The sequence below is a fragment of the Rhinoderma darwinii genome, chromosome 4, assembly GCF_050947455.1.
Source record: "Rhinoderma darwinii isolate aRhiDar2 chromosome 4, aRhiDar2.hap1, whole genome shotgun sequence".
NCBI classification, from domain to species: Eukaryota; Metazoa; Chordata; class Amphibia; order Anura; family Rhinodermatidae; genus Rhinoderma; species Rhinoderma darwinii.
This window is the reverse complement of record NC_134690.1, coordinates 340,695,499-340,708,052: the sequence shown is the minus strand read 5'-3', so window position 1 is coordinate 340,708,052 and position 12,554 is coordinate 340,695,499. Positions and strand designations below refer to the sequence as shown.

The 12,554-nt window shown below is 42.0% G+C and overlaps 1 protein-coding gene across 2 annotated transcripts; it reads left to right on the top strand.

Annotated features, from left to right (window-relative positions):
• The first annotated feature begins 449 nt into the window (after positions 1 to 449).
• Positions 450 to 12,178, top strand: FBXO5 (F-box protein 5). 2 transcript variants are annotated; one of them, XM_075862882.1, is made up of 5 exons: positions 450 to 995; positions 4,333 to 4,987; positions 7,215 to 7,305; positions 10,703 to 10,876; positions 11,211 to 12,178. In XM_075862882.1, the coding sequence occupies exons 2-5, from the start codon at positions 4,362 to 4,364 to the stop codon at positions 11,460 to 11,462; spliced, it is 1,143 nt and encodes a 380-aa protein (XP_075718997.1). In that variant the 5' UTR covers positions 450 to 995; positions 4,333 to 4,361; the 3' UTR covers positions 11,463 to 12,178. The 2 variants fall into 2 exon arrangements, with proteins under 2 accessions (XP_075718997.1, XP_075718998.1); XM_075862883.1 differs by lacking the exon at positions 450 to 995 and adding an exon at positions 1,289 to 1,380.
• Positions 12,179 to 12,554: the final 376 nt, after the last annotated feature.

The window sequence follows — 12,554 nt, the reverse complement described above, 5'->3', positions numbered from 1 at the left end:
GTCGTCCTCCCTGCATTACAGGTAATGAAAGTCAATGTGGCCACATTGCAACCTGCAAGTCGCCACAAAATGAGTCGCAAAAAATCCAGCAGGTTCGGATTTCTTCGTACTGTGGAGTTGCGGCAAATGTCAGTGCATTGAATATCGCTCATTCGATATAGCCTTAGTCGCTCGACAGAGAAAATCGCTATGTTGCTTGCAACGTTATAGCTAATGTTTATGTGGTTGCGCAGCGACGTGACCTAACGCGACTGCGCCAATTGCGAAAAACCCACGTTTGATCGAGTTTAGGTCGCAACATGGTATTCCATAGGCAAGTAAGTCATGTGCGAAAAGTTTTTATATATATTTTTTCTTTTTGGTTGTATCCAGGGGGGGGGGGGCGACGACGACGGGTGTGTATAGTATTGGAGGGTCAGGATATGCACGCTTTTTGGCGCTATATCTATTCCCGAAACTATTTTTTGTAAGTTGCCAAATACCCGTTCTTATAGTGGCTACATGGCTCCCTATGCCATACAATAAGATAATTCCGTTACTACGCTCCGAAACTTTAGCAGTCTCGCTTCTGACCACACTGCTGCCAGACACTGACATGGGGCCGTCTGTGCCTACATGGAGCGGACGTGTGCGACCGGAGTATAACGTGCCTCCTCTCCTCCAATGAGAAGGTCAGACCGCTTGGGCGCCAGACGCTCACTGGTTGCCCAGCCTAAGGCAGGAAGTGAGCGTTGATTGGACAGAACTTTTAGACGCGAAATTTAAACTCGAAACTTAAACACTTCTCTTTGCTTCAGCAGCTGGCGCCATTTAACTGGCAGAGGCAGTCTGTGCGCTTGTATGCTGGGCACGGAGTTCAAGGGTCGTCTCGTCAGGATTCGTTTTAACAAAAAAATACTTTTATAATCTATCTACACGTGAAGCGCTGAGTGCAACACAGCCTGGAATCTGATTTTATTTTTTTTTTTCACTCTGGAAGGAAGGTCCGGGAGCCGGTAAGTGTCTAATTTCCCTTTATCGATGGGCTCGTAATCGTGTGTATTGCCCTACTAATAATGGAACGTGTCGTTTAGTTGAATTTATAGGCGGCATCTAACGTATTACCGCTGAGAGGGGAGGGGGCTGCTTTGGTGGGAAAGCTACTTTGTACATTTAAGCGGCAGATATATGTATATATATATATTACGGAGTGTATAATAGTCCTGCATTAAAGGGACCTCACGGCATGACAAGTGAGCATGTTATAATACGGTTACTGGCACCCGCCAAAAACATAACCGGTGCTTCCCACCATTTTGTGTGTGGGGGAGGGGGTAGTAATTGTAAAATGTCACCTGTAATGGAGACGCAGGGTTGGAATGACAATTGTTCCTTACTGGGGTCTGTTCTTGTCATGTCTTATGTGCGTTGGGATTTTGAGACAAAAGCAAGTTTAGGCGGACTGAAAATGGCGCTAGTGGGGGGGGGGAGGGCAGCCTCTGGTACTTCAGGGTTTACCCTGCATTGTAGTAGTGTATACTGTATATTAGCTGGTGTCTGTTGTATAGGGTAATGTAACGCTTTTATTATTGTCACCCTCACATAAAGCAAAGACCTATTTTGCTTTTACTGTTCATAAACTATTCTGGTTAGATCCGGTTCAATAATATATACTAGTAATGTCTATAAATGGAGGCATGGCTAATAAAAGAGAAAAAAAAAGTGCGCAGTTTTTGCCTCAGGCTTGTGCACCTGCAACACTTGATAAGTCTCACCCACTTCCTCTAGTGTTGCCCAAGCAATTTATTAGTATAAAGGGGGGGATGTAATAAAGCTGGCGCGCTCTGCTGTATTCATTACCTCAATACATTGCTGTTAATGGGACTTTCCCACCCCAGTAATGCTGATAATAAGGCCTCGTGCACACAGCAGTGTCTTCTGTATGACTGGATTATGGCGTAAAGCTTCTAGGGGGAAATATATTTTGAATCCCTTGCCACTGCAGCCATTTTTCCGTATCATTTTAGTTTTTTCCTCCCCGACTTTTTTTATTTTTCAGTCAACATATCTGTATTAGGGCTAGTTTTTTTTTTGCGGGATGAGCTGTTAACCATTTATTGTACCATATCATGTATTTTTGTTTAATACTGATGACCTACCCACAGAATAGGTGATCAGTATATGATCGGTGGGGGTTTGACACCCGGTCCCCGCACCGATCAGCTGCCGCCGGGCGCTTGTAGCTTAGCATGGTTTGTTCCCGGGAAGCAGAAGGCCCTGACCACAATATAGCGGACGTGCTGGGTTACTGCAGCTCTGCCCCTTTTCACTTGAATAGGAGCAGATCTGTAGCGCCACTATCTATACTGTGGTCGGCGCCTTCTGCTTCTAGCACCGACTCTTGCTTCGCTCCCGGAGGTAGTCGGTACAGCTGATCCGTGCAGTATATGGTCCATCATATACTGATGACCTATCCTGTGGATAGGTCATCAATACACAAAACGGCCTCTAAACTGTACAACCCCTTTAATTTTATTCTGCTGTTCAATAGGATTATGACACAACCAAATTGATGGGTATGGTTTTTTGAGGGCGGGGTTACCCTCCCCTCACCCATCATGATGGCACCTGACCAAGAGATCACCCCACCCCCCACTTAAAGAGGCTCTGTCACCACATTATAAGTGGCCTATAATGTGCATGATGTGATCGGCGCTGTAATGAAGATTACAGCAGTGTTTTTTTATTTAGAAAAACAATCATTTTTGACGGCGTTATGACCTATATTAGCTTTATGCTAATGAGTTTCTTAATGAACAACTGGGCGTGTTTTACAATGTGGCCGTTGTACAGAGGAGTGTATGACTCTGACCAATCAGCGTCATACACTTCTCCCCATTCATTTACACGGCAGATGGCGATATAGATATATCACTATGTGCAGCCACATAAACACACTATAACATTACTGCAGTGTCCTGACAATGAATATACATTACCTCCAGCCAGGACGTGATGTTTATTCAGAATCCTGACCACTTCGCTAACATAATCCCAACACTACAGCACAGCAAGCGTAATCTCGTTTGAAAGGACAGTTTACAGTGTAATCTCGCGAGATTACGCTTGCTGTGCTGTAGTTTCGGAATTCTGTTAGTGAAGTGTCAGGATTCTGAATAAACATCACGTCCTGGCTGGAGGTAATGTATATTCATTGTCAGGACACTGCAGTAATGTTATAGTGTGTGTATGAGGCTGCACATAGTGATATAGCTATGTGCTGTGTAAATGAATGGAGAGAAGTGTATGACGCTGATTGGTCAGTGTCATACACTCCTCTGTACAACACCCACCAGTTGTTCATGAAGAAACTCATTAGCATAAAGCTAATATAGGTCATAACTCCGTCAAAAATGATAGTTTTTCTAAATAAAAAAACACTGCTGTTACCTACATTACAGCGCCGATCATATTATGTACAAGATAGGCCACTTATAATGTGGTGACAGAGCCTCTTTGAAAGGACCCTCTAACACCTCCTCAGTGTCCTGTCCTTACAGATGAGGCTTATTTCATTGGCAACAATTCTGGATAGATACGAATTTTTGATCACTTTTTTATTTTTATTTTTTTTTAAGCTTAGACGACCAAAAAAAAAAAAGGTAATGTACATTAGGGACCCATAGCCTTTCATGGGTGTCTGGTCATGGCTCCGTGCAACTATAAGGTATATGGAGCCATAATACGGAAGTGTGCAGAAGATCGCCATCTCCCCTAAAGCTGCTTATACACTTAAAATGACGCTCGTTCGGCCGACAGCTATTCCTTCTGAATACCCCTCCCCCTTTCTTCATATCATATTTATAGTAATTTTCTTAGGTTTATTAGTGGACAATCTTTTCATTTCTATTTAAAGAGAACCTGCCATCTCTCCTGACATGTCTGTTTTAGTAAATACTTGTATTCCCCATGAAATACCAAAAGCATATTTTCTTAGAGCTCTGCATTGTGCCATTCCCCTGTTTTTCCTCCTGGAAATGTATGAATATATTGACAGATTGGTCTTGCCATCCCTTGTCAAAGCGTGTGTCCTTAGTCTGAGAGCACTGATCTAATATTGTTAGCACTCAGTTGTCCATGAATATTTATTTATACGTTATTCCTCATAATATAACAATTCCAAAGTATTAATACGGACCCGTCCAGAGAGCTGACAAATCCTTTAATATCTCAGATGCACGTTAAAATATATTGTTCAATTTGTTTCGGTAGTTTTGATATGACTTGCATGTTTCAGGGTCTCCTTTTTTTTTTTTAATACAATTTGAATTAAATATATTTTTTTCTTTACAGGTCTCTAGTACTGTCACACAAGCTTTAAGATGAAGTGTGGCGTTAAGACACCAACCAAGTTATCACCATCAAAATTAGAACCAGAAACAAGCCCAAGTAAGCATGAGCTGTCCCCGAAGGCCGGATATTCGAGTGCAGAACATTTATCTCCTAGTCGGGTGGCTATCATTCAAGTAGACAGACCTGTGAATAACAAGGAAAATCTTTTGCGTAGGCTAAGTGCGGTTGAAACAAATGGCTTGGACTGTAGTCCTCTTCAGGACAGTGGTTATTCTTCAGTGCTGCTCAATGACTCTCAGGGCCAAGATGAGGATTTTAGCAATAGCATCACATCCATTCCTTTGTTTGAAACACCAAAGCAGCAAGCCTGCCTGGAAAAACATGCTCCAGTCCATCCAGGTACCCTCTCATTACCAGTGCTCCAATTTGGGAAAGTTGTATGTTCTACTTTGAAGAAAAGTCGCAAAGGAATTCCAATGGTTGGCTGGGACACTTATCTAGAAGTAGCTTCCTGTGAGGCCTTTGGCCTTGATAAGCTTATTGGCAAAAAAATGGGATTGGAAAAAGTGGACATACTTGGAGAGCTTTTCCAGAAGGACTTTAAGCATCTGCTCCGTGAAATCTTACAACATCTTAGGGCAATTGATTTAATCAAGTGAGTTTTTGTTTTTACTGCAATGTTGCATTTTTCAGATTTGCTTGTGGTATCTTTAATATATTAAGCAGAATGGTCACCTATATTCTTCCCTTTGTAAAGGCAGCATATTGCAGGAATAGGTCTGTTATTTTAACCAAAACGGCACAAAAAATATTGTGCTTTTGGGCCAACAGAGCGATTAAAAGGATACACTGAAATCATACTTCCGAGTATTGATGAGTGCTTTACCACCCTCATAATGATTGATGGCAGGCTGTTGTGTGTCTGCATACACAGCAGCTGAGAGAGGCGGGGGAAGCATTCTTCTCATGAACATAGTGGACTTGGAACTATGATTTCGGTGTATCCTTTGATCGCTCCTATTGGCCATAAGACACGTTGTTTTTTTTCTTGTATTTGAACTAGGGTTGCACGGTGCATCGAAATATCGATGCTGTGCACCCCAAAACTGTTTAATAGCATTAATATATTTCGATACTAAGCTGTATCAGAAACGCATGAATGTATTCAGAGAGGGGGCCTGCGGTTGTGTAATGCAGTCATTGCCCCATTCCTGACAAGTGTGCGCGCACGGTCAGCTTAATGTGATGCGGCCAGCGCTGCACTAATGAGCGCCGGCACTGAAGACCGAGAACATGGCAGGTGACACTGCAGAACACCCCCATGTTCTGTCTTCAGTGCCAGAGCCGCCGCTCATTAGTGCAGCGCCGGCCGCATCAACCTCATGCTGACCGCACACTTCTTGTCAGGGGCGGTGCAATGGCTGTATTTCTCTGCTCTAAAGTAGAAGATCAGAGGAACCTCTGAATTCCGCCGCTATTCCCTTGAATGCTGTGATCGTAGCTGACCGCAGCATTCAAAGAAAAAAATGAGAAGAGGGATACTCCTTTGATCGTGTTACAGGGAATCCCTGTGATGCGATTGAGGGACATACCATATATGGGCAGACAGCCCAGGGTCCATTGAAGGACCCCAGGGTCCATTGAAGGACCCCAGGGTCCATTGAAGGACCCCAGAGCTGTCTGACCATATTTCCTGTTAGGGCATACTTGGGTATGCCGTATCAACTGCCTGTGTACAATCAGTACACAGGCTAATGTACTGGTATATAGATAAATGCCAGTACGCTAAAGTAAAAAAAAAAAGTTTTTTTTTTACAATAAACATTAAAATAAGTCTCAATACATAAAATCTTCACATTTAGTATCGTCGCGACCTTAATAACCTGCACAACAAATTTAAGCGTCATTTATTGTGTACGCTATAAAAATAAAGTGAGGCACATGGAGGGTCAAAATTAATCACACCAAGTGGCTCACGTCAGAAAATGTGTGTGTGTGTGTGTGTATATATATATATATATATATATATATATATATATATATATATATTTGTTTGTTTGTAAAGTATCGTTTTGGTACCCGGAATCGCAATACTACACAAAGTATAGGTTCCGAAGTCCAACTTCTGGTATCGTGACAACCCTAATTTGAACGGACCTGTCCCTGTGATATTCTGCCTTTTAGGCCGGGTTCCCACGTAGCGAAAACGCTGCTGAATTTCTGCAACGGAATTCTGTGCAGAAATTCTGTAGCCTTTTACAGTAGCAGCAAAGTGAACGAGATTCAGAAAATCTCATACCCACGCTGCAGAAGAAAAGCGCAGCGTAAACGTTAATAAATTGACCAGTGCGCAATTAACAGGCAATCGCAGGCTGTAGTGGCGGTCACTTGGAATGGTCCGGCCTCCTGGGCTGAAGTTACATCCCATGTGACAGGCGCTGCAGCGGTCACATGGGCTGCAGCATCAACCAAGGAGACCGGACTGCACAGGAGGTACTCGTCGCCATAACGTCTTATGTAAGTATGAGCGGCTTTTACCACTATTCTCTGCAGCGTATTTTCCATCCAAAAAATCGTGCCACGATGTGGTTGTTTTCTGACGGAATGTACTGCGGGTTCCAGGTCAGATTCGCTGCGTGGCTTTCACGCAGCATCTCTGTCCTGTGGGAACCCGGCCTTAGGGTAGCATATAGAGGTGACAAGTGCACTATAAATGGGTTGTCGGGTTTCAGCATATAATGCATATTCACTATGCAATGAGAAGTTATAATGGTTTAAAATGGGAAAGAAAAAAAAGAATTTACTAGGCGCTGGTTTTATACATACGAAGAAGTGCACTACTTGAAGTGATTTTAGTTGTTAACCTCATTTTATTCTTTTAGTGTCATCCGTGTCAGTACAACTTGGAGGAAGATCTTGCAGAATGACGACTTGGCTTACAGTCTTTATAAACCGTGTCAGAAAGAAATGTTTGTAAGTATTCTTTGTATGTTAATATAATTTCAATGTATTCTATTTAAAGTTAGAGAAACTGGAATAATCTGGTCTTGGGAGACTTAACTGGTTTTGAAATGGAGCATTCGAGTAAAGTGTTTTATATTGGTGAACCTTCAATAATATGTTAAAGGAGTCATCCAGTTGCTAAAAATTGATGGCTTATCCACCGGATAGGCCATCAATAGCTGAGGGGTTAGGGTCCGACTCCCGGGACCCCAGCCTATCAACTGTTTTGAAGGGGACAGAGCGCTCGTACGAGCACTGCTTCCCCCTTTATTAATACTTGCTCACGGTGAATCTCCGACACGCGTTTAGCAGCGATTCACAGGTATTGCAGACGCCTTCTCCCGTTGAAGTGAATGGGAGAAATGGCTGCAATATCTGTGAATCGCCGATCAATGCGTGTCGACTATTTACAGTGAGCAAGTAGAAATTAAGGGGAAGCAGTGCTCGTACGAGTCGGACCCAACCCCATGGCTATTGATGGCCCATCCTGAGCATAGGCTATCAATTTTTAGCGACTGGATAACCCCTTTAATGATGGAAAACTTAAGTCGAAGTAAGAATGGTTTTATCTGAACCGCTTTTGTTAGTATCTGTCCACACTGGCGTTTGGGTTGGCAGGCCTCCGTTGCTTTAACCCGTTAGTGACCGCCTATACGCTTTTTCACGGCGGCCACTAATGGGCTTTATTCTGATGCATACGCCTTTTCACAGCGCTGCATCAGAATAAATAAACTGAGCAGGAAGCCGTTAAATCTCGCTGCTCTCAGATACCAGAGGTAGCTGGGGGCATCCCTGGTCGATATCCGTATCGATCTCACCCGTTTAACCCCTCAGATGGGGCGCTCAATAGCGAGCGCCGCATCTGAGTGCTTTTGGATAGAGAGAGAGAGCTCCCTGTCATCCCACTGAGTGTCTGTCTCCGATGGCAGCTGGGGGCCTAATAGAGGCCCCCAGGTCTGCCTGTAGTGAATTCCCACTAGGTCATGCCAGAGGCAAAGTATTGCAGTGTATTATAAATGGGATCGGAGGATTGCCTATTAAAGTCCCCTAGTGGGGCTAGTAAAAAAAGTATAATAAAGTAAATAAAAAAAATGAAGAACCCACTTTTTCCCTTTACAAAATGCTTTACTATTAAAAAAACAAAATAAAGCAAAAAAGTTACACACATTTGGTATCGCAGCGTCCGTAACGACCCAGTCTATAAAGATATTACATTATTTAACCCGCACGGTGAACGCCATAAAAAACCATGGAAAAATTGCTGTTTTCTGTGAATCCTGCCTTAAAAAAAAAAGGGATCAAAAAGTCGCATCTACCCCCAAAATGGTACCGATAAAAACAAGTCGTCCCGCAAAAAAAAGACCTCATACAACTGCATCGGCGAAAAATAAAAGTTATGGCTCTTCAAATATGGAGACGCAAAACAAATAATTTTGAGAAAGAAGTGTTTTTACTGTGTAAAAGTAGTAAAACATCCAAAATCTATACAAATTTGGTATCGTAACAACCGGTGAATAAAGTTATTGTGTTATTTATACCACACTGTAAACGGTGTAGATTTAGGACGCAAAAAACAGTGGCAACATTTCTGGGCTTTTTTCTATCGCCACCCCCAAAAAGTAAATAAAAGTTAATCAATAAATAAGATGTACCCCAAAATGGTGCTATTAAAAAATACAACTTGTCCCGAAAGACAAAAAGACGTTATACCGCTATGTCGATGCCAAAATAAAAAGTTGGAGCTCTTGGAATGCAGCGATCGAAAAACGTAATAAATAGCTTGGTCATTAAAGTTTAAAATAGGCTGGTCATTAACGGGTTAACCCCTTGACCGACATTAAAAAGGGTGAAATCTGCAGAGAATATCCAGAACAGGAGGAGTATGCTTTGGATTTGAAAGTCTTCCGCATGCTCTGATTTACATCCGGAAAATGTTCAGCAGCATGTGAAAGAGAGCTATTGTAGGAGTGTATGACGCTGACCAATCAGTTACCAATCAGCGTCATACACTTCTCTCCGTTCATTTAGTCTGTAGATAGCGATATAGTTATATCGCTATGTGCAGCCTCATACACACACTATAACATTACTGCAGTGTCCTGATAATGAATATACATCACTACCAGCCTGAACGTGATGTGTGTTCAGAATCCTGACATGTCTGTAGCGTCTGTGAGATTTACAGCAAGGCAAACGTAATCTCGCGAGATTACGATGTAACCTGTCATTTCAAACGAGATTACGCTTGCCTTGCTGGAATCTCACAGAAAAGATTCAGAAGTGTCAGGATTCTGAATAAACATCACGTCCTGGCTGGTAGTGATGTATATTCATTATCAGGACACTGCAGTAAAGTTAGTATTTGTGTATGTAGCTGCACATAGCGATATAACTATATTGCTAGTTCAGTGTAAACGAATGGAGAGGAGTGCGTGACGTTGATTGGTCAGAGTTATACACTCCTCTGTACAACACCCACTTGGTCTAACGTAAAACATTAAGAAACTCATTAGCATAAAGTGAAAAATCGCTCAAAGTGGTCAAAAATAGATTGTTTTTCGAAATAAAAAGTATTACTGTCACCTACATTACAGCGCCGATCTCCTTATATAGGAGATAGGGCACTTTTATAATGTGGTGACAGAACCTCTTTAAAGCCGGGTTCCCACGGGTCGGATACGCTGCGTAAAAACTTTGCAGCATATCCGACCTGCAACTCTCAGCATCTTCCGTCCAAAAGACAGCACCACACTGTGGTCTGGTTTTTCAGACTGTGTATTCGCTGCGGAAATCGGCGCTGGGAAAAAACAACGTTCATGCTTACAACCCCCTACCTCTCCTGCGCGTAGTCCGGCCTCCTAAGATGACGTTGCAGGCCATTTGGCGCTGTAGCCTGTGATTGGCTGTTTCGGTCACATAGGATGAACTGTCATCCCAGGAAGCCAGCCTGCAGCAAGAAGGAGTTCTGGGTAAGCTTTATATTTTATTTTTTTCTCCTGAGTTGTGATTTTTGCGGCGGAATCACTGCGATTCCACTGCAAAAGTCGCAACTCTTGGCTTGTTGCACGTTTTGCATTCCCATTGAATTCAATGGGGAAAACGCAGCATAAATTGACAGGCTGCGGATTTAAACTCTGCACCGCAGGTCAAATTATTAACTGTTACGCTGCGTTTTTTTCCACCGTATGGGCATGAGACTTTCTAAAGCTTCTACTGTAAATGCTGCGGACTTTCCGCACATTTCCTTTGCAGATATTTCGCAGTGTTTATGCTACATGGGGACCCGGCCTAAAGGTTGAACTTTATGGGCATGTCGTTTTGTTTTCCCGACCTAAGTAACTATATAACGCCATTTTGCGTTTAACAGGAAAGAGAGGCAAGGAAGACTGAACACGCTGCTACACGAAACTCTTCTTTGTTCCGAGTACCCCTCTCCTCAGTTCAGAAAGTAGCCAGTTCTGCTCTCTGTGTTTCCAAGAAGAAAAGTAATAAAAACAATAAGCCATCTTCTTCATACAGTCGTTACTCTGAGTTTAATGAGGTAAGACTTTCGGAATGTGAAATCCTGGCAACCGGGGTTTGCTAAAATGGTCACTTGTGTTTACTGCATGTTGTAAGAGATATATATATATATATATATATATATATATATATATATATACTTTCAGAAACCGATCTGCCTGTACAACTCCGCTGGCAACCGGTACAGTCCCCGTGATCTGTTCTTGGATATTGAATGGCTGTATAGGCTATATTGTAAAGTGAACACATAGTACACTGTATTTAACTGATTCTTACAGTCCATTGTGATTTGAATATTAAAGTTGTCGAATTGTTTCCAGTTTAATACAATGTGTTCTTTGTTTCCTTGATAGGTTGCAAAAACCCTAACTAACGATCAAAGCCTAAAAGTGTGTATAGACTGCGGTTCTCCTGCAAAGTATGATTCCTACCAACACAGAGCAATTTGCACCAGGGAAAGCTGTCAGCTGGACTTCTGCCCACTCTGCAATTGTAAATATCATTATTCTAAAGCATGTAAAACCAGTAAAGCTCAAAATCACAGGTACTTATCAGAACCACTTCCGGGAAGTAAAAAGAGCAAACAGCATTTGCGAAGGCTATAACTTTTAAGAAAATGGACTGCTGAAATATTTCCTTTTGGAATCGCAAAAGCAAACCTTTTTATTTCAAATAGAAATTTGATTTTTTTTAATCCTATTTGTAAAAGGGTAACTGAAGTACCTTTTAATGTATCAGGCGCGAAGAACACATGCTATACCGCAGAGTTGTATGGGGCTCTGTAAACTGTCCGGCATGCAGCTGAAAAGGATACGTGTATTGTGAGCTGCTTTGTCAGGCAGCATCTCTCAGCCAGTTACCATTGCGGGGAGCGTTCTCAGCTGCTCTCGCCTGATCGGCATTGCCAACAGATTGGTCTTGCCTTTCAGGGCTCCTCCCAAATGTAGTTGGGCATAGTATGCAGCGCTCCCAAACTCCTATTCTGGGAGCAGTCTAGTTAGGCTGGATTCACACGGGAGTAAATGCTGCAGATCTTATGCATGGTTCCTGCAGTAAAAACCTGCATGTATCACATGCAGATGTTGCCATGCATTTCAGCCCATCTACATGAACAAGGGTGAAATCCAGAACCGCATGAAGGATTTGACTATTCACTGCATGCTCTGCTTTCTGCTCAGAAAATGTTCAGCAAAACGTGGATGAGATTTGTTCATTTCTCATCCACATGGATTGGACTGCAAACTGCTGTGGATTTTCCACAGTAAAAACTGCAGGATTTCTGTTTTGTGCATCCAACCGCCTTTAAATTAGTTACTGTTGATCTCTCATAGGCATTACCTTCACACATTTCCATCACAAGCATGATGGAAAAATAGCAAATACATTTTTTTTTTATTTTTTTTTTTAAGGTTTTAATGGATCTTCACGTTCTACAGTTCATTTTTATTTTCTCATTCTTTTATGGTGACCAAAAAAGATATGTATTTTTGAAAATGTTAAATTTTTAGTGTTTGAAAAATTTTAAGAGCTGTTTCAAAAGTTACTTTCAAGATTTACTTTGTGTGTTTTTATGGATTTTGACACATGAGCTTTTGTATATACAGTATCTAAATGTCTGTCATGTCCTTATGTATATATTTACGTGTGCAATATTTGCACTAAGCTAAATAAATTATTACAAACTTATATTTCTGAAT